This window comes from Mus musculus, chromosome 18 (assembly GCF_000001635.26).
Source record: "Mus musculus strain C57BL/6J chromosome 18, GRCm38.p6 C57BL/6J".
In the NCBI taxonomy this organism is placed as follows: domain Eukaryota; kingdom Metazoa; phylum Chordata; class Mammalia; order Rodentia; family Muridae; genus Mus; species Mus musculus.
In genome coordinates this window covers 46,298,039-46,320,261 of record NC_000084.6, presented here as the reverse complement: position 1 = coordinate 46,320,261, position 22,223 = coordinate 46,298,039, and the positions used below count along the sequence as shown (strand labels likewise).

General features: G+C 42.6%; 1 protein-coding gene across 2 annotated transcripts in view; it reads left to right on the top strand.

Moving 5' to 3' along the window:
• The first annotated feature begins 8,311 nt into the window (after positions 1-8,311).
• Positions 8,312-22,223, top strand: part of Ccdc112 (coiled-coil domain containing 112) — a 29,800-nt gene continuing 15,888 nt past the window's right edge. The window contains exons 1-2 of one of the 2 annotated variants that reach the window (XM_011246924.3): positions 8,312-8,568; positions 20,867-20,988. In XM_011246924.3, coding sequence (XP_011245226.1) covers positions 8,452-8,568; positions 20,867-20,988 — 239 coding nt within the window. In that variant the 5' untranslated portion in view covers positions 8,312-8,451. The remainder of the gene's footprint in view (positions 8,569-20,866; positions 20,989-22,223) is intronic. The other variant, NM_001160399.1, reaches the window with a different exon arrangement.

Below are 22,223 nucleotides of genomic sequence, written 5' to 3'. Positions count from 1 at the left end.
TGTCCCTGTGCTCTCCAGTGAGTCTAGCTAAGGGTTTATCTATCTTGTTGATTTTCTCAAAGAACCAACTCCTCATTTGGCTAATTCTTTGAATAGTTCTTCTTGTTTCCACTTGGTTGATTTCACCCCTGAGTTTGATTATTTCCTGCTGTCTACTCCTCTTGGGTGAATTTGCTTCCTTTTTTTCTAGGGCTTTTAGATGTGTTGTCAAGCTGCTAGTATGTGCTGTCTCCAGTTTCTTCTTGGAGGCACTCAGAGCTATGAGTTTCCCTCTTAGAAATGCTTTCATTGTGTCCCATAGGTTTGGGTACGTTGTGGCTTCATTTTCATTAAACTCTAAAAAGTCTTTAATTTCTTTCTTTATTCCTTCCTTGACCAAGGTATCATTGAGAAGAGTGTTATTCAGTTTCCACGTGAATGTTGGCTTTCCATTATTTATGTTATTATTGAAGATCAGTCTTAGGCCATGGTGGTCTGATAGGATACATGGGACGATTTCAATATTTTTGTATCTATTGAGGCCTGTTTTGTGACCAATTATATGGTCAATTTTGGAGAAGGTCTCGTGAGGTGCTGAGAAAAAGGTATATCCTTTTGTTTTAGGATAAAATGTTCTGTAGATATCTGTCAGATCCATTTGTTTCATAACTTCTGTTAGTTTCACTGTGTCCCTGTTTAGTTTCTGTTTCCATGATCTGTCCATTGATGAAAGTGGTGTGTTGAAGTCTCCCACTATAATTGTGTGAGGTGCAGTGTGTGCTTTGAGCTTTACTAAAGTGTCTCTAATGAATGTGGCTGCCCTTGCATTTGGAGCGTAGATATTCAGAATTGAGAGTTCCTCTTGGAGGATTTTACCTTTGATGAGTATGAAGTGTCCCTCCTTTCTTTTTTGATAACTTTGGGTTGGAAGTCGATTTTATCCGATATTAGAATGGCTACTCCAGCTTGTTTCTTCAGACCATTTGCTTGGAAAATTGTTTTCCAGCCTTTCACTCTGAGGTAGTGTCTGTCTTTTTCCCTGAGATGGGTTTCCTGTAAGCAGCAGAATGTTGGGTCCTGTTTGTGTAGCCAGTCTGTTAGTCTATGTCTTTTTATTGGGGAATTGAGTCCATTGATATTAAGAGATATTAAGGAAAAGAAATTGTTGCTTCCTTTTATTTTTGTTGTTAGAATTGGCATTCTGTTCCTGTGGCTGTCTTCTTTTTGGTTTGTTGAGGGATTACTTTCTTGGTTGTTCTAGGGCGTGATTTCCGTCCTTGTATTGCTTCTTTTCTGTTATTATCCTTTGAAGGGCTGGATTCATGGAAAGATAATGTGTGAATTTGGTTTTGTCGTTGAATACTTTGGTTTCTCCATCTATGGTAATTGAGAGTTTGGCCGGGTATAGTAGCCTGGGCTGGCATTTATGTTCTCTTAGTGTCTGTATAACATCTGTCTCTTCTGGCTTTCATAGTCTCTGGTGAAAAGTCTGGTGTAATTCTGATAGGTCTGCCTTTATATGTTATTTGACCTTTCTCCCTTACTGCTTTTAATATTCTCTCTTTATTTAGTGCATTTGTTGTTCTGATTATTATGTGTCGGGAGGAATTTCTTTTCTGGTCCAGTCTATTTGGAGTTCTGTAGGCTTCTTGTATGTTCATGGGCATGTCATTCTTTAGGTTTGGGAAGTTTTCTTCTATAATTTTGTTGAATATATTTGCTGGCCCTTTAAGTTGAAAATCTTCATTCTCATCAATTCCTATTATCCGTAGGTTTGGTCTTATCATTGTGTCCTGGATTTCCTGGATGTTTTGAGTTAGAATCTTTTTGCATTTTGTATTATCTTTGATTGTTGTGCCGATGTTCTCTATGGAATCTTCTGCACCTGAGATTCTCTCTTCCATCTCTTGTATTCTGTTGCTGATGCTCGTGTCTGTGGTTCCAGATTTCTTTCCTAGGGTTTCTATCTCCAGAGTTGCCTCACTTTGGGTTTTCTTTATTGTGTCTACTTCCCTTTTTAGGTCTAGTATGGTTTTCTTCATTTCCATCACCTGTTTGGATGTGTTTTCCTGTTTTTCTCTAAGGACTTCTACCTGTTTGGTTGTGTTTTCCTGCTTTTCTTTAAGTACTTGTAACCCTTTAGCAGTGTTCTCCTGTATTTCTTTAAGTGAGTTATTAAAGTTCTTCTTGATGTCCTCTACCATCATCATGAGATATGCTTTTAAATCCGGGTCTAGCTTTTCGGTTGTGTTGGGGTGCCCAGGACTAGGTGGCGTGGGAGTGCTGCGTTCTGATGATGGTGAGTGGTCTTGATTTCTGTTAGTAGGATTCTTACGTTTGTCTTTTGCCATCTGGTATTCTCTGGAACTGTGCAGGATACACTTGGCTGGGTCCTGGAACTAAGATGTCTGTGCAGGGTACACTCGGCAGGGTCCCGGAACTAAGATGTCTGCTGCCAATGCTCAGGCAAAGCGCTCCCGCTCCGGGCAGGTCCCTATCCTCTGCCCGGTTAAATGGCCAGATGTCTGTACAGGATACACTCAGCAGGGTCCCAGAACCCAGATGTCTGCTGCTGATGCTCAGGCAAAGCACCGGGCAACTCCCAATCCTCAGAATTCTTAGGATCACGTGGCTGGTGTTGTGGGTATCTGGCGGTAGTCAGCCGACTGTGTGCCCTAGCTACCCAGGTGCTGCTAGCACCGGAAGGGGCTTGTGCCCCTACTCAGACCGGGTTTTCTGCTTTTCTAACTAATGCAGTCTCAGGTCCCGCCTGATTGGATTGGAGCAGATGCTGTGTTCCACTCACCAGAAGTCTTAAGATTGCTTGGTGGGTGTTGTGGGTAGCTGGAGGTAGTCAGACTCTGCGCCCTAGCTACCCCGGTGTTGCTCGGACTGGAAGGGGCTTGTGCCTCTACTCAGACCGGGTTTTTGCTTCCCTGAATAATGCAGTCTCATGTCCCATGAGATTGGATTGGAGCAGATGCTGTGTTCCACTCACCAGAAGTCTTAAGATCGCTTGGCGGGTGTTGTGGGTAGCTGGAGGTAGTCAGCCGACTGTGCGCCCTAGCTACCCGGTGCTGCTCGGACCGGAAGGGGCGATTGGTCCATTTAAACATCAGCAGACTGTACATGCAGATAACATTTAACTTAGGTCAGAAGGGCAGGAGATAGGGAGGCACCGGGCCAGTCTGGTCATGTCATTCTCTTTATCTTTATGGCCAAGCAGCCTCAGGAATGTCTCAATGATGGGCCTTCCCGGGCATGTCCTGGCCTGTTCTGCTATGTTCTCAGCCTCAGGTTTTAAAGCTCACAAACAACTATTTGGGGTATTTGACATAAATTATATGAATCACAGGTCACAAGTTTTACTTTCTTTCAAAACATGTATATAAAGAACAATTAGAACAGGACACAAATCCTTCAGATTGATTGTAGTTTATCCAATCATCAACAAATAAGAAAGACAAACATAATGCCATAATATTAAGAGACACTTTTTTTTTTTGGAAAAGAGAACATAGCCTCATTGCTGGAAGTATTTTTCCACATTTCCATTTCAGATCCAAATGTTACCCAATGCTGACATTAATTTCCACAGATGTTCTTGAGCAGCTGCTTTCTCCATATGAGGAGAGGGAGGGGCCATCCCACTCCCATGCCATACTAACTCCTCCAACCCATTACTATGAATAGTGATGGTATTACTATCTCGGAACAATCCTAAGTCTTTGCCTCTCTGTTTGGTGTGAGCAGAAGCTATAGGGCTTCAAAGGTGCTGTTGTTTATTAGTCAAAAGGGCAGCTATTGAAGCAGGATCTTTTCTTGACAGAAAATGGCATCATAGGCTTTTTATATTAACTGAGAAATTTTATCAGTATAAGGGTCTAATTTTTGGCTGTTTTATTAGTTAAAAATAGCAATTCAATGATTGTACCATAATTTTGGTAAAATGTACCTGATAGAGAACGATGAGCTAGACAAGTTGTGTACTTTGATGCTCTGTTGTTGGGTCGGTAGCTATTGGGAAACGTTTTATCTCTTGATTAACACATTTTACACATTGACACGTTTTATCTCTTGATCTATTGACACATTATTACTAGAAAATATTTTTCATGTGTCTGGCAACATTGTTTGTCATCAAATCTAAAGTCTATTTAACTGAAATTAACATAGCTGTTGCAATCTTGTTAGGGCTCCTATTTGTGTAATAATCTTTTTCCATCCCTTTACTTTCAAGCTGTTTTGTATCCTTTAAGCAAATGTTTCCTGTCTTGCAGATAGGACACATTTAGGTCTTGCTTTTTTGCCTCACCTGACAATCTTAGTCTTTCTACATAATTATTGATATAGCTGGACTTTTATCTGTCACTTATTATCTATCCCCTATGTCTCATTCCTACTTGGTTTTTCTGTTCGGTTTTCCTGCTTTTTCTTTCCTTATTTATTTTCTTTCTAATTGTTTTATTTGGGTTACCATTGCTGTGACAAAACACCATGACTAAAAGCAAGTGAGGGAGGAAAGGGTTTATTTGGCTTACATTGTCACATCTCTGTTTATCATCAAAGTTGTCAGGACAGGAACTCAAACAGAGCCAAAACCTGGAGACAGGAGCTGATGCAGAGGCCTTGGAGAAGTGCTGCTAACTGGCATCCCCTCAGGCCTGCTCACCCTGATTTCTTAATGAACCCAGGACCACCAGCCCAGGGATAACACCACCTACAATAGGCTGGGCCCTCCCCCATGAGTCACTAATTAAGAAAATGCCTTACAGTTAAGTCTTGTGGAGGCATTTTCTTAGTTTAGGTTGCCCCCTTTCAGATAACTTTGTGTCAAGTTGATAAAATACTAGCCAGCACAGTCCCATTGCTGAAGACAACACCTACACAGCTCACTGAACATGGAGAACTTGAGCTGGTACTTACATAGAGACCTTACCCCTCCTTATATTCTAGTATCTTCAGTAGCATATACGAACTCACAGAGACTGAGGCAGTATGCACAGGGCTTGCATGGGTCTGCATCAGTTCTTTGCATATGTACTATGGCTTCCAGTTTAGTGTTTTTATGGGATTCCAGAGTGTGAGACTGAGTGGGTCTCTGTTTTTTCTTCCTTCTCTTGCTCTTGGGTTCTTTTTCTTCTGTTTTTTTTTTTCCAATTCTAATGCATTAGCTTTTGTTTTATCTTATTATTTTTTATTGTTTTCCCCAAGAAGCAGGTTTTCTAATGTGAGACAGAAAGGGAGTGGATCCAGGTAAGAGGTTGGGAGAAAATGAGAAGAGAGAAAAGGAAGGGAAACTAAGCAGGATATACTATGTGAGGAAAAAAATCTATTTTCAATAAAAGGAAAAAAATGAGAGCCTCTCACCACAATTCTCATTGGCACAATTCTGAGAGGAACACACCTTCTTATCAGTTACCTCTGGATCCGCAAGCAGATATGAGACCTGTCAGGCCCAGGCTCTCCCTGTGCACGCGGCTAGCTGTCCTAGAATGGATCTTCTTGCCTTATTTCATTGCTTTGAAATCATATTTTGCACAAATGCATTTATCTGCTCTGTGAACAATCTACTTTTGAGACCCCTAGCTGCAGAGGGTCCTTGGATATAAAGATTCTAGACATTTATTCTACCTCTGTGGTAATGGATAGCACAGTGAGGAAGACTTAAATAGGCACTGAGTGAGGAGCTGTCCTTACTAACCATTGATGTCACGAATTCTACTAGATTTACACCTAAAGAAGATCAAGTCTTTATATATGTAGATACTTGCACCCGCGGCAGGATTCACAACAGTCAGAGCCATCTAGATGCCCTTCAGTGGGTGGATGGAAAAACCAAGCATGGTCTATTTATGCAATGGCATAATACCTCATCATATAAGAGAGCGACATCCTGTTATTTGCACCAGCATGGATGAACTGGAGGGCGTATGCCAAGCGAAATACAGCACGTACAGAGAGACAAGAGGCATGTGTTCTTACTTAGTCATACAAACCTGGGTTAGGCTGGTAGATTCCACAGTATAGAAGAATGAGACGAGACAGCAGAAAGACAAGAGATGGGGAAGGTAAAGGAGGTCGGGAAGGAAATCAGGAGGACTTTCAGAAAGAGGAGGACAAGGAGGAAGAGGAGGAGGAGTGGGAGGGAAGCAGCATCTGCTCAGAAGGTAGCCAGCACAGTTGTCCATATTAGTATACAACAGTTAAAAATACTCCAACATTATTAGTCTCCCCCCTTCTTTCTGTTTTTTTTTTTCCCCTTAAAACAAGTCTTAGTATATTAGCCCAAGTTGTTTTAGAATCCACAATCCTCCTGCCTCAGCATGTCAACTATAGTAGTTACCAGTCAAACAGGGATATCGTTTTCTTGGTGTACAAGTTCTTGTGCATTTATATAAAGGGTGTGGCCATCTGACAAGAATATTTTATTGACGAGGGGTTTTCTTTTAGCTAGGAACTATTTCTGGGCAGTTTCCTGAGCTAAGTCTGAGAGATGACGTTTGAGTTTATTTTTCTATCTAACTGTAAAATAAAGAACTCTCAAATTACTGTCTGAAACTCATTTTGAAGTGGTAAACTCAACTTTATCATCTGGGATGCAATTATTAAATGATATAGTCAGAAAATTACAATCCACACTGAAGGTGTGCCTTTGTGAGCTTTGACTGTCAACTTGACACAACCTAGGGTCCCCTGAGAAAGGAACTGTTTAGATCAGATTGGTCTGTGGCCATGTCTAAGGGGGGCTCCTTGACTGTTAATGGGGAATCCATCCCACTGTGGGAAGGTGGTCCTGGGTTATACTTGAAAACTAGCTAAGCATGGTTCTGTGAGCAAGCCTGCGTTCTGGGCTCTATTCTTTATGCTTTCCCATGGTCTTGATTGCAGCTATTTTCTGCAGCATCAAACTTCTGCTTTTTACTGTGTCTTGTGCAGCAGTATACAAATGCTCCCTGCCAGACCTTGTCCATCCCCCCAGCAAAATCTCTCCCGTAGTTACACAACTTGCTCCAGCTACCACAAACCACGGGATTACCCCCAAATCCTTAACTCACTCAGACAGGCTTTGTTCTCCATCATCTGCTGGCTCTGACAGGATGGCCCACTGACTCCTTTTTGACAAACCCAACTGTCTTTTTTTTTTTTCTGTGTTGTCACTAGGCTGCCAAGGCTGCCAGGACTGACAGACCATCCTTCTATAGACTCCCCAAACCAGACAGTTTCTTCTGTCCCCAAACTCATGCCCCTCCTATCTGGGGCAGCCTACTTACAAGTGTCTAGACCCAGTCACCAGACTTCAGTTTGTGTTCTTATCAAAAATTCCATGAAATCATATTCAAAAGAATCTTCTGTTTGTAGATGAAGGCTAAATCCACACCTTTGGGGATGCAGAGGCATATGACTGACAGCCTGTTCAATGTCCTCTTGTACTATCTGGGCCTGGATTTGTATTGTGGTCTCGTCCTATGCAGCCTGGTCTTTCTTAACTTTATTCATGAAATGGAGATGATACGCACACTGCGTAGCTATTTGTGAGGATTAAAGGGGGATCCATACTCAAAGCACCCACAAAGGGGCTGCCAAGTACTTGTTCTTAAGTGCAGGGTTTGTTTCCTTGCTTGCATTTTCTCCTAGAAGTCATGAGAGGAAGAATACTGCACATGGCATTCAAACAAGAATTCTCAGGATCTAGAATGGCTCCTGTCATACAGCAGGAGCTAGAATGATGATTGCATTTGCGTAAGGAGAGGCAGAAGTACGCACAGCCAACCACTGGTTGCTTCTGAAAGGAAGATCCATTTTTCTCAACTTCCCACCCAGGGTCTTAGGAATCTCTCATCCCATGAATACAGTCTAAGACAGCATCTATGGCTTTTCTGGCTCTGATACCTGCTTTTGAGTTTTTTTTTTTTAATTTGAAAATATAAAATAGCATGTGTTATTATTTACTAAGTTTCACCAGCACGTGAAACAGAAATAGAGAACAGTTCTATCGTATGAAAAATACATATGTTGGTATAACACGAATACAATCTAAAGGAAGACAAAGCGTTTCTTAGCAGTTATGGGCACGAGCGAACAGAACAGACACCAGCACTGACAAAGCTCATATAAATACAAAACTGAGCAGAGCCGCGTTGCGTTACACCACCCCGTGTCCACCTTGCCCCTCAGTAAGGTTCAGTACCCTCACCGGTTGGCCCCGCCCCTCCCAAGCCCCGCCTTTAACTCTGCCCCATCCCTTGCGCTCCCACCAGAGTCCTCAGCAGCCACGCCCCGGCAAGCCCCGCCCCCAAGCTGCCTGTCCCCATGTAGCCACGCCCCGTGAGGCCACACCCCCAGGTCTGGGCGGGGTCGGCTTCGCGCTCCTCCCCAGTGGTCCAGCGGTTCGGAACAGTGTGCGGAGCGTGGGAGAACGCCCACGGGAGCCGATCCCGCGCACGGGCGCGGGAGTCTCGACGAGGAAACATGGCGGCTCTGACTACGGTGGTGGTGGCGGCGGCGGCAACAGCAGTCGCCGGGGCGGTGGCGGGGGCGGGCGCGGCTGCGGGGACCGGCGTGGGAGCGGCGCCGACGCCGCAACAGGTAACCGCGGAGGCTCCGGCCTTGCTCGGGGCGGGCCTGCGTTTGAAGGCGCTCGGAGCCACGGTTGTGCCGGGCTCAGTCAGGCCTCAGTTTGAGAGGACTCCCTTTCTTTAAAAAAATGGGAGCTAATTAATGATGGGAGTTCTGGGTATTAAGTCGGCAGTGGTCCAGGGCTCCAAGCTGGCTTGGAGTCTGAGCACCAAGAAGTGGATCTGTTTGATTGCATCGGTGCTAGGACACAAGGAGGGACCGGATAGGTGTTTCCCAAGATGGGGCTCCTAAGGACCCCAGTCTCCACATGGTGGAATGGAAATCTTTTGTTTAGATGGTCAGACTCCTTTTCTGCTTCAGTTTTTTTTTTTCCTATAGCACTTAATACCACGGGATATAATCCATATTTTATTCATGTTTTTTAAATTGTGTTTCTGCCTCCAGGAAAATAAGTACCAGTTAGGTAGACATTTTCAGTAGCTTTAGGCATTGTTGTATTTCTAGCTCCAAGGACTGTACCTGTTGTGTGCCCAGCACGGTGTACCTTCGAGATAGTAGGCACTTACTAAATATTTGTGGTTCGGTCCAGACGTGAAGGAAAACTACCGCGAGCGGAGAAGTCTCCATCTTCCTTTTCTAAGGGAATACAGTGTTCTTTCTAGTGTGAAGTTAAGGAAATTACATCTAGGGAAGATTTTTTTTAATGCATCCTTTAGTTTTTCTCCTTATTTTCTCTGTATCTATATAGCTCTATAACTCCCAAATGTATTGAGAGAAAATATAGAATATATCTTAAAAATAGATTATGTAAAATATTTTAAGTATGTATTTTTAAAAAAATGCATGGCCACTGGGTTGTGGTGTATGCCTGTAATCCGGACATTTCAAGAGGCAGCGGTGGGGATGTTTAGAGTTAGAGGCCGATATAGGCTTTTCTCAAAAACGAAGTGAAACAAAAATTAAAAAAAATGGTCTTATTCCAGTGGTGTAATTTTGTTGAGTGTCTTTTTTCATGACAACTTTCTGCCGTACTGTAGCAAGCCAACATGACTTCCCCCACCTAAATCGTTAGGTTTTACATCCTGATACACCTTTCTTTCCAGCTTCCTAACACTTTTTTAAAAGATTTATTTATTATTATACATAAGTACACTGTAACTGTCTGTCTTCAGACGTGCCAGAAGAGGGCTTCCGATCTCATTACGGGTGGTTGAAAGCCACCATGTGGTTGCTGGGATTTGAACTCGGGACCTTCAGAAGAGCAGTTGGTGCTCTTACCCGCTGAGCCATCTCACCAGCCCCACTTCCTACCACTGTTATTGGCGTATATTATCGTGATTCTGCTTCAGTGATTTGTAAAAGTTGCATTTACCTTTTCAGGGATTGGACCAGAATGAACTGTGGGTCTGTTTCACTAAATGACATTTAGCAATCCCTGGACACATCTTTGGTTGCCACAAGAGGCAGGATACTAATTAGTAACTACTACTACTGAAGGGTGCTACTAACACGGAGTAGAGACTAGAAGACAGTCCCTCCCTGAAGAATTATTTGCCCAATAATGTCAGTATACTGAGACTGTGTTTGCCTTATAGCTGAGAATCATAGTAGCAATGAAGTAGACTTTCTCAGGAATATTAATATGAATGCTGATTTTATTTTTTAATTTAAAATAGGGGCTCACTTGGGTGAAGTGCTTGTTGCATAACTTTGAGGACTCGAGTTTAAGGCTGGGCACTACAGCGTGTACCGGTAATCCTAGGGCTGGAGAGTTGGAGGCAGATGTCTGAGGATTGCTGGCCAGACAGCTTAGTCACATCAGTGAGCTCTGGTCAGTGAAAGAATCTGTCTAAGAAATAAAATACGGTGGAGAGAAATGAAGGAAGATGCCTGACATCATCCACTGGCCTACATCCACATGCATGTGTATCAACCCATAAACGGTACCCATGGGAGAAAGTTAGGATCATTGGTGTACTATGGTGTGATGTTTTGAACAAGTTTGTGTGTTGTCTTTCCTTCATACTCTTCCCAGTATCTCTCTAGCCACACACACACTTACACATACAAAACCTGTACTCTAGCGCTGAACTTCAGTATTTGTTAGATGATTCAATGGACATTTGAACTAACCTTAAAGGCCACAAATGTTTACTCGAGAAAATATAATTCTTATCATTATAGTCTTACAATTCTAGACATCTCTGCCACAACATCTAAAGTTCCTGTTACCAGAGTTCCCTGGACAAAATGGGACAAATGGGGTGACATAAACATCAGAAATGTCTTCATTTTTCTAGAGGCTTGATGTCCAGATTCAAGATGTCATGAGGGTTACTTTCTTGTGAGGTTTCTCTATTGTCTTCTTGATATCTTCGTATGGTCTTTTATGATTCCAGATATGGGCTGGATGGCTCACATGTTAAGAGCACTTGTTCTTCAAGAAGACCTGGGTTTGATTTCCAGCACCCATATACTGACTCACAAACATTTATACCTCCAATTCCAGGAAATCCAAAGCTCTCATCTGGCCTTTACAGATAACAGCACGTACATGATGCACAGACATACATACAAGCAAAATACCCGTACACATAAAATGAATCTCAAAATAAATAAATAAATAAATAAATAAATAAATAAATAAATAAATAAATGGACTCCAGGTGGTCTAAAGAAAGGTTCTGTAAGGAGTAGGAAGCAAACAACTCAGAAGCTTCAAGAAGACCCTGAAACTGACCAAATGCACTAGGGCCTTCCCTCTCTAAGCTTACATAAGCGGGAAGGACTGCTGAGAAACACTCTCAGACTAGACCAGCTTCCCACAAGAGCTGGATGAGACAAGCTACCTGGAAGAAGCAGTGACCAGCAACACTGCCTGGAAAAGTCACTCTCCAACCTGGTGAACTGTCTGTGTGCTGTGCAGTGAGCTTCAGGCTTCCGCTTTCATGAGCTGTCTGTCACCCATGCTGGGGTGGGCTTTTAGTGTTGCAGATGTCTTTGGGTAATTTCTTCTCCTGTAAGTCACCCCTCACCTGTACTCTGTAAGTAACCCCAATAAAACTTATTGGTTCACTAAGTTGAATTTTGGCAGTTGTCCTTTGTACTGTCTGGTTTTGTCTCAACTTGATACAAACGAGAGTCATCAGAGAGGAAAGAGCCTCAATTGAGGGAATGCCTTCATGAGATCCAGCTGTGGGGTATTTTGTTGATTGGCAATCAGTGGGGTAGGGCATAGACCATCGTGAGTAGTGCTGTTCTTGTGCTGGTGGACCTGGGTTCTATTAAGAGAAAGCAGACTGAGCAAGCCAGGGGAAGCAAGCCAGCAAGCAACACCCATCCATGGTCTCTGCATCAGCTTTTGTCTCCAGGTTCCTGGCCTACTTGAATTCCTGTCCTAAATTCCTTTGGTGATGAACAGTGGTGTGGAACTGTAATGCTGAATAAACCCTTTCCTCCCCACCTTGCTTTTGGTCATGGTGTTTTGCCAAATCAGTAGAAACCCTAATTAAAGCATCCTTACTTTGGTCTGTTGGACTGAGCAGGCTTTTGCTCACATCTCTTTAGGAAGAGTCACACAGCCCTTTTCAAGGTTGAAAAGTACTTTTCTCAAATTTTCTATTTGTTCCTAGGAGCTGTTCCTTTAGCCATATTGGTTGTTGAATTATGACTTTAAAACATTGTAAAATTTAATTATTGTTTGTGCGTGTCTCCATGGGCACATACACATGTGCATATGCCTGAATACCACAAGGAGCACACGTGGCATAGCAAGAGCTTTACCTGCTGAGCCACCTTACCAGCCCCCTTTTAAAAGAATCTAACAATAATAATCACATAATGGTTTTGAGCCAGGTGTTATACCAGAGACAGGGCTTTATATCTTTTGTTTTGGTTCAGGTGGACTTCCCTGTAATGATCTGAATTTATTGTTTCTTGGCTGACTGGAATAGCCCTTCAATAATAACTACATTCCATGGAGCCTGAGATGAGGCTCAGTGGTGAAGAACTACTCTTCTGGAGGGCCTGAGTTTGGCTTCTAGCCACCTAGATTAGCACCTCTAACTCCAGCTCCAGGGGATCTGATGCCCTTTCTGGTCTCTGAGGGCACCTGCATACAGCACACACACACAAATTAAAAAAAAAAAAGTTTAAATTAAAAACAAAATGTAAATTCCAGGATTCTCTGATTTTAAATGTTCTTCAAAATGGATTTCCTGTAAAAAGTCATGTACATGATGTAGGGCTAAGTGTATGTCCAGGTATGTAAGGCTGCCTAATGATCTTCAAGGTTATGTACATCTTAATTTCTAGCACCTGTGAGTGTATAACTTTATATCATAAAAGAATTAGCAGATGTGATTTAAAGACCTTAAAATGGGTAAATGATCCTGGGTTATCTGAATAGACCCACTGTGACCCCAAAGGTCTTAGGCATAGGCAGAGAAACCAGAGGTTATAAGAAATACAGTGACAGAAGCCAGAGAATGCAGTTATATGAGGAAGTGGTCTGAGCTGAGGAATGAGGGCAGCCTCTCAAAGCTGGAAAATGGTAAGGAAATGAATTCTCCCTGGAAGACTCTAGAATGAACAAAGCTTTGCCAATACCTTAAATTTTTTAAAAAGATTTATTTATATGTAAGTACACTGTAGCTGTCTTCAGACATACCGGAAGAGGGCATCCAATCTCATTACAGATGGTTGTGAGCCACCATGTTGCTGGGATTTGAACTCAGGACCTCAAGGAAGAGCAGTCAGTGCTCTTAATCACTGAGCCATCTCTCCTGCTCTTGCCCTGGGCCCTGTTGGCTTCAGCCCAAAGGTTTATTCATTTATTATATGTAAGTACACTGTGGCTATCTTCAGACACATCAGAGGAGGGTACTAGATCTCATTACAGATAGTTGTGAGCCACCATGTGGTTGCTGGGATTTGAACTCAGGACCTCTGGAAGAGCAGTCAGTGCTCTTAACCACTGAGCCATCTCACTAGCCCAAATTAATTAATATTTTAGTGAAAAAATTATATATTTATGTGGCTCAATGGGATACTTTGACAAATGTATATAGCATGGAATTGCTAAATAAAAGCTAATTGTAAGGACACATGGTCCACTATGTTCATAGCAGCCTTATTTATAATAGCCAGAAGCTGGAAACAACCCAGATGTCCTTCAACAGAGACATGGATATAAAAAAAATGTGGTACATTTACACAATGGAGTACTACTCAGCTATTAAAAATGATGAATTTATGAAATTCCTAGGCAAATGAATAGAACTAGAAAATACCATCCTGAGTGAGGTAACCCATTGCAAAAGAACACACATGGTATATACTCATTGATAAGTGAATATTAGTCCCAAAGCTCCAAATAACCAAGATATAATCCATAGACCACATGAAGCTCAAGAAGAAGGAAGACCAAAGTGTGGGTGCTTCGGTCCTTCTTGGAAGGAGAAGAAAATGCTCACAGGAGCAAATATGAAGATAAAGTGTAGAGCAGAGACTGAAGGAAAGGCCACCCAGAGACTGCCCCACCAGATTCATCCCAAATACAGTTACCAAACCCAGACACTATTGTGGATGCTATGAAGTACTTGCTGAAAGGAGCCTGATATGGCTGTCTCCTGAGAGGCCCTGCCAGAGCTTTACAAATACAGAGACGGATGCTTGCAGCCAAACACTGGACTGAGCACGGGGGTCCCCAATAGAGGAATTAGAGAAAGGACCCAAGGAGTTGAAGGGCATTGCAACCCCACAGGAAGAACAACATTATCAACCAACCAGTCTCCCAAGAGCTCTTAGGGGCTAAGCCATCAACAAAGGAGTACATTTGGCTCCAACTGCATCCATTGCATGCATGGCCTTGTCATGCATTAGTGGGAGGAGAGGTCCTTGGTCCTATGAAGGCTCATTAGATGCCCCAGTGTAGGGGGACTGAGGGTGGGGAGGTGGGAGTGGGTGGGTGGGTGGAGGAACACCCTCATAGAAGCAGGGGGAGGGAGGATGGGATAGGGAGCTTGGGGGGGGGGCGGGAAAGGCGGTAACATTTGAAATGTAAATAAAGGAAATAACCAATTTAAAAAACTAGTTGTTTGTATCTGTTTTTTTTTGTCAGACATCTTGGAAACTTATTTTTCCACTTGATATGTGTTTTTATTGGCTAGAGTCAATTTACTGTACATAACTCAAAACTTCCTGTACTCGGTACCTGTCATTGGTGTGACAAAATCCCTGGCAAGTTGATGAAGTGTTCCCTTGAGGCTCATGGTTTGAGGGGATACCGTCTCTTGTGGAGAGGAAAATACACTAGTGGGAGGGAGTGTGATGTTGTTGGTCACGCTGCATCTATGGTCAAGAAGCAGGGAAGATGAGTGCTCGGCTCCTTGCCTCTTCATTCCCAGACACCAGCCCATAGAGTGGTGCTGCTCACATGCAGGGTAGTACCAGTAACCAGCAGCTACTCACTCTCTGCCTTCCTTCTCTCCAGTCGCTGGTGACCATCATTCTCTTGTCGTTTTCTATGAAACCAGCTTTTCTTAAAGGATTTCCATATAATAAGAGCATGTCTGTGTTATACTTAGCGTAATGTTCTCTCGGTTCACACCTGGACCTTAGGCCCGATTTGCAGAACTGTTACGTTTCAGTCACTAAGTGTGTGGTAGACTAGTTTCTGGATAGTTTGTTATGTGGTAAGAGGAAGCAGGGAGAAAGGCCCGAGAAGTCTTCGTCGTTGTCTGACTGGAGTTCTGTGCTGACGAAAAGGAAAAGCCAGCGTGTAAGCTGCTGGCCTGCGTATTGAGATGCGCTGCAGCAGCATACCGATGTCCTTCCCTCCCCAAGAGGGAGGGTCAAAGCGTTCAGGCGAGTCTCTGGTGACTGTCAGCCAACAGCTAAGCTAGCTGAGGTTACAGTGTCACAGGAGACAAAGATAAAGACTTTACAAAATTACTTCATAAATTGACTAACATACAACAACAAAGCAATATGCAGAAGCCTTGCTTTTGGCTTTAGGCCTTGCCACAGTATATTGTGTTCATTTCTTAACAAAAAGAAATTATGCGGTGTAAAGAAACCAAGTCCAGTTCCACTTAGGAGGGAGTGAACAGTGAAGAGCTACTGGATATTGGCTGTGCTAGGCAACTTTATACTAATTCTGGTGGTATGGTTTTGTTTACTTTGAGATGGGTACGTACGTGCTATGTGGCCCAAGCTGATCTAAATGGGTTCCCCTGCTTTGACCTCCAGGGCGGCTGGGTCTACAGGTGTACCACCATGCACAGCTGTAATCATCTACTCATCTATTTGAAATGTTAAAAAACTGAAGGGACTCATATCTAAAGAAATTAAAAAACAAAACAAAACATGTGAGAATGATCTGTTTCTCTCTGTTGTATTAAATCAAATTTTGGGGATTAAAAAGTGCAAGAAATGGAAACACCACCAGAGAGTCGGCCCACTCCAGGTTTAGCTGGAGAAAAAAGAATCTGCAAACGTGATTAACACAGATTATACTGTCTGGAAATGCAGAAGAAGATGATGAAGACAATAAACACTGTCGAGGGCTCTGTTCATGTCTTTGAAACCGTGATAGAAACCATTCTCATTGTAGAAGACTCAGAAGCAGCGTGTGAACCAGCAACCAGAGGCTGGACTGTAATCTTCAAATACCTGCTCTAGTGACCCACTTCCACAGTTTCCACCTCCTGAAGGCTCCACAGGCTCTCAAAATAGAATCACCAGCTAGTGAACAAGCATTCAAAACAGGAGCCTGTTGGAATCATTTGAGATTCCAACTGTAACATTCCACTCCTAGCCCTCAAAACTCATGCCATTTTATAATGTGAGTTCAAAAGTTGAACTCTATTGAGACTTGGGACAATCTCCTACTTGTGAGCTTATTGAGTAAAAAATAAAGTTACTTTAAATATACAGTGGCACAGAATAGACATTTCCATTTCGAAAGGGAATAATAGGAGAATGAAGCGAGGGATAGGACCAAAGCCAGAGGGCCGAATGTTAAACCCTGTGGCTCCATGGCCAGCACCTGGGCCACATGGTATCATATTGATCACCAGTGAGTTTGGGTAGCATTACCTTTCCACGGTGGCCTCTTTCTTGGGCTGCCTTTCCTTGTTGTCTAGCTTTCTTAGGTAGATATTCCTATGTCTACAGCATCCCGAGTCTACCTTAAAGCTTAGGCTCATCATATATTCCTGTTTCGTGGACTCTGGAAGGGAATCTGACTTTGCTACATATTGCCTGTCCTCCTAGGCTTTTCTCTGGAATGTTGTTAGAAGCCTCCATGACCCTGTGACTCATGTACTCCAGGCCTGCAGACAGCATCATGTGGATGATGTCAAGCTCGGCTGCCAGTTCTAGCATTAGCCAGATCCCACTGGACTGAGACTGTAGAGGTAGTGTAGTTTGTGTCAGCTTGACACAAACGTAGACCTGGCCAGGGAGAGGGAGTCTCAGTTGAAGAATTGCTTTCATCAGATTGGCCTATGGGCATGTCTATAGGGCATTTTCTTCTTTGCCAATTAATGAAGGAGTATCCAGATCACTGTGGACTGTGGCATCCCTCAGCAGGTATAAAAAAGGTGGCCACACCTGAGTCTGGAGTAAGCTAGTAAGTGGTCCTCCATGGACTCGGTTTCAGTCACTAACTTGGTTTTCCACCCTGATGGACTGTACAGAGCCAAATAAACCCTTTCCTCCCCAGGATGCATTTGGTTAGTATTAGATCAGAGTCATAGAAAATAAACTAGCAAGCGTTCTTGCTGCGTAAGCATGAGGATCTGAGTTCAAATCCTCAGCACTCACGTAAAATTCTGGATGTGGCTGAATGCACTTACAACCCTAAGTATTAGGGAGGGTGTAGATAGAATTGTTGGGCCTTGCTGGCTACCAGCCTAGATCCAGGCATGGTGAGAACAGTACAAGATCCTGTCTCCAGGAAGGATGGTGGTCATTGATAGAGCAGAACATCTGATTTGCTCTGGCCTCTGTATACATTCAGGGACACAAAAGATAAACAGACTTCTCTTAAAGATGAAAAGTTAATAAAAAGATGTCCATCACCATTGGTCATCATGAACTAATTAATCTAAACCACTCTGAGAGGGGTTGTGTATGTAACTGACAGAGTGTGTGTCACACACCCAGGGCCCTGAGTTTGATCCCCAGCACACCAAAAAAAATATTGTGAGGTACCACTTTATAGCCATTAAGATGGCTGTAATGAAAAGAACAATAATAATAAGTGTTGGCAAGGATATAGGGAAAGTAGAATCATTCACATACTGCTGATGGGAATGTAAAATGAAGCAGTTACCATGAAAATAGTTTAGTAAGCTGGGCATGGTGGCGCACGCCTTTAATCCTAACACTTGGGAGGCAGAGGCAGGCGGATTTCTGAGTTCGAGGCCAGCCTGGTCTACAAAGTGAGTTTCAGGACAGCCAGGGCTACACAGAGAAACCCTGTCTCGAAAAACCAAAAAAAAAAAAAAAAAAAAAAAAAGAAAAAGAAAAAGAAAAATAGTTTACTAATACCTGAAAATGTTTTTAATAGTATGCAGTATCAAGGAAGTGAATAGATTGTAGTGTGTAATTACTAAAAAACCACGTTAATGCTGTCTACACCAGCAATGCAGTCTGTTGCCAACCCGGCACGTAGCTGGAGACCAAGACCTCATGTTTCTCCTAGCCAACACTTCTCTCACACCCAAACACAGGCTCTGCCTCTCCAGAGCTCAGAGATCACTCTCTCAGTCTCGGCAATGCTTTTGAGAGCCCACACTCTCTTTGAGAGCGGTTACCTCTCCCTTGGAGATTCACCTTTGCCCAATCTTCCCATCCCAAAACCTGGTTGAATTCTGCCCTGCTATGTTCTTTCCCTCCGGCCCACCTGATTTGTAGCAAATGGAGAACACCAGACAATCTTTGTTTAGAATCAACAGATGACCCAACCACTGGGTGTGGAATCTATTGTCCTAAACTCATCAACTATTCTACATTGCAGATCTTGTGGTGGTGGAATCTGCCACCAGATCTAACAGTTCCTGTTCTACATGTTGTTCCTCTTGCTCCTACCTCCCCGTTCCAAAAGGGCCTCCTGTGTTCCTCCTGCGTTCCCTCTTCCTCAGGAAGGCCCGCCTCCTCCTCCTCCACCAGAGATTGGCTTCTTGTTGTCTTTATTATCCAATCAATTAATTAAAGAAAAAATTCTGCTACAATAGATGATCATAATGGAGGAAACTATTAGTGATATATGAATATAAAATAAGGGGTTTGTATTCAGAATGCATAAAGAATGATTCCAACTCAACAATAAAAAGGTAATTCAAATGATAAAACAAGAAAGTGAACAACAGTTACCTTATGACTCAAATTCTGTGGCTAGATGGTAACAAAATGTAAAACATTTTTTACATTAAAACTTGTTTAGCATATTTATAGTAGCACTTCATATTGGGGACACAGTGGTAATAACCCAACTGTTCATCAGATGATGGACAATGAGCAGAGAAAATGAATGATAAATCCACAGTGACTCTCAACGTGTGGGTGGCAACCTCTTTGAGGGTTGAAAGACCCCCTCACAGGGGTTGCCTAAGAACATTGGAAATATCAGATATTCATAACAACAAAACTGCAGTTATAAAATAGCAATGAAAATAATTTTGTGGTTGGGGGTCACCACATCATGAGGGGACTGTATGCAAGAGTCACAGCATTAGGAAGGCTGAGAACCACTGATATAATACAATATTAATTTAGCTATTAAAGGTATAAGGTAGGTTAGAAGGATGACTCAGTGGGACACTGCTTATAGCACAAGTATGAGAACCTGAATTTGGACTCCGCAGCACTTATCTGACAGCCAGGCATGACAGTGCATAGCCAACCCTAAGGCTGGTGGAGCAAAGACGGGGGCATCTCATGGTCTTCTTGGCCACACAGCCAGCTAATGAGTTAAATTCAGTGAGTGACCTTGTCTCATAAAGATAGATGGAGACAGTAAAGTGCACCAAACACTGACCTCTGGCCTCCACACATACATGAATGCATTCAGACATGTGAACATGTGTACAGTGCACACATATCCACACAAAAGGAATGAAATATAGGTCCATAGAATATCATGAATGGGTCTTAAAATATTGGCTAAGTAAAATAAGACATACAGAAAAGACTGTATGTTCTATATACCCATTGATCCAATATAGCCAAACTCAGAAAAGCAGGCGCTGAGAGAGGGCGGCAGGAGGAAGAGCCTGCTAACGCTGTGAGTTTATCTTGGCGTGATGAAAATATTTTGGCGCTGGACAGTGGTGGTGGTGCATAGCTTCATAAATATCTAGGAAAGCACTAGTTTGTCAATACTTTTGACAAGTAGTATCTTATGCTGTGCTATTCCCATTTTAAAACTCTTCTTCCTCTGAGAAATATAAAGCCTTGTTTACTTTCCCCTCATCTCTCACACATCCTTTCTCAGCAGCTGCCCTTGGTCACATACACCGTTGAGAAGCTCGCTGCCTTTGACTTTTGGTGGCCCAGCTAGTTGTCACACTCATCTCTGGACTGTACTACTCCTTCATGTATCCTCTGCCCCCATCGCCATAATAATACCAACTGATTATGTCAAAAAACAAAACAAAACAGTCAAATCCAGCCAGCACATTCTATTTAAGAACTAAGTATGGCAGGATTTCCTAAGCATTTTCTATTCATCATCCCACTGACCTGAGAAGGGTTTTTTCAAGATTTATACAAATACAAGCGCCCCCACCTCGGCCTCTTTAGTGTCTCATTATCACTTAGCACATTTTCTGGCTTTTTGTTCGTTTTGCCTACTCTTTTCTCTTTAAATCTGTTTTTCCTCACGATACTGGGCCATCCTGGTATAGACTCATCCTTCCTGGGTCTACCTGTCAAGTCACAGTGTTCAATCTAGAGATGATAAATGACTTATCAATAAAGTATACCTGTTTTTGTCAGTAATCCCTGAACACAACATTTCATGTTTATTTTAGCATTTTAAGATAGATTTATTTTGTCTTCAAAGTATATTTTTATTTTATCTGTATGAATATTTGCCTTCAAGTGTATGTATGTGTTTGTACCATGTGCATGCGCGGTCACTGCAGAGGCCAGAAGAGGGTATCAGAACTGGAATCGGTGTTACAGTCCCTAGACTGAGCACACGATGACCCCCTCCCCCCAGAGATTGCAGAACTTTGTTTCTCTAGATGTCTCTTGCCACTTTTATCATGGATGCTTATTCTTGTTCTTTGTGCAGAGTGATGGCGGCTGTAGTGCTTCAGGTGGAATTCGTTCTTTTCAGCTTCAAAACTGGAAACAGAAAGTTAGTCGGACGAAGAAAGCAGAATTCATACGTACAGCAGAAAAATTTAAAAACCAGTGAGTATAAGAATATTGTCTCCAAATGATATCATTAGCTATTTCATAATGAACAATATAAAATTAACTCCACCTTCCCCAGTCTCACAGTATTAGGAAACTTCTAATCACTATCCTGACAAACATAGCAAGAAGGAGGAGGGAGGTGTTAAATGCAGTCTATTTAATATAAATTAGCTGTAGGTGAAATTGTCTCCATTTTATTTTATTTTTTTTTACCAATTTATATTAGTGTATTTTTAGGAAACAAAACAATAATGTATTTATTATTATCACAGTGTATCTCAAGTTGTAGGTAGGCACTTTAAGAATGTTTTTCAGTAAGGGTACTAAAGAATGTGTATCCCCTTAGAGGTTGTGAAGTGGGTAAATGATTGATGTAGGGCTAGTCCCTCCCCTCTAGTTCCTTTCCTGTCTCCCCAACCCTTTTCCCTTCTTACAACATGTGATTTCTGCTTCCTCTTTTTTCAACACACTGAGTTCTTATTGCTGCCTCTGTATGCCTGGGTCCAGGATCATCAGTTGAGGCTCCTTCAGGAGCTACATCCTGGAAGGAAATTAGTCTCTCTCCTCCAGGAACCACTAGTTACCAATAGCTTCTCAGCTAGAGGTAGGCTGTCATTCATGACATGCTGGGGTTTTGGTTGGCTTGATCTTCTGTAAGTCTCGTATAAGCAATTAGGGCTGCTGTGAGCTCATGTGTGCGACATCCATGCTGTGTCCAGCAAGTCTGTTTCAGCGAAGCCCTCTTCTACCTCCAGGTCTTACAACCCCCCCCCCCTGTCTTCCGCGGGGATCCCTGAGCTTTGGGGAAAAGTGTTGTTAAACTGATGTCTCGTTTATACCGAGCACTCTACTGTCTCTGCATCTCTGCATGCCGATTACTTGTGGGTCTCTGTATCAATCTCTGCCTAGTGCAGAAAATGCTTCTCAGATAGAATTGACAGATACACTGACCTGTGGGTATGAAGATAAGAACTTGGCAGGGGCAGTGTAACACTTTGTCCAGTTAGCAGAATAATAGTGTTAGGTTCTCCTGTAGAGCCCATGTTGTAGCCAGTCATGAGTTTTGATCTAATTAACAGTACCAGGCATGCATTCTATCTTCTGGAACAGGCTTTAAAAGTAGTCAGAAAGTACTTAATTATTACTCCCATAAATTGATCCTACTATTTTATCAGTGGTCATATTTTTCCAGGCCAATTTTTACTGTAGATTAACAGGGTCCATAACTG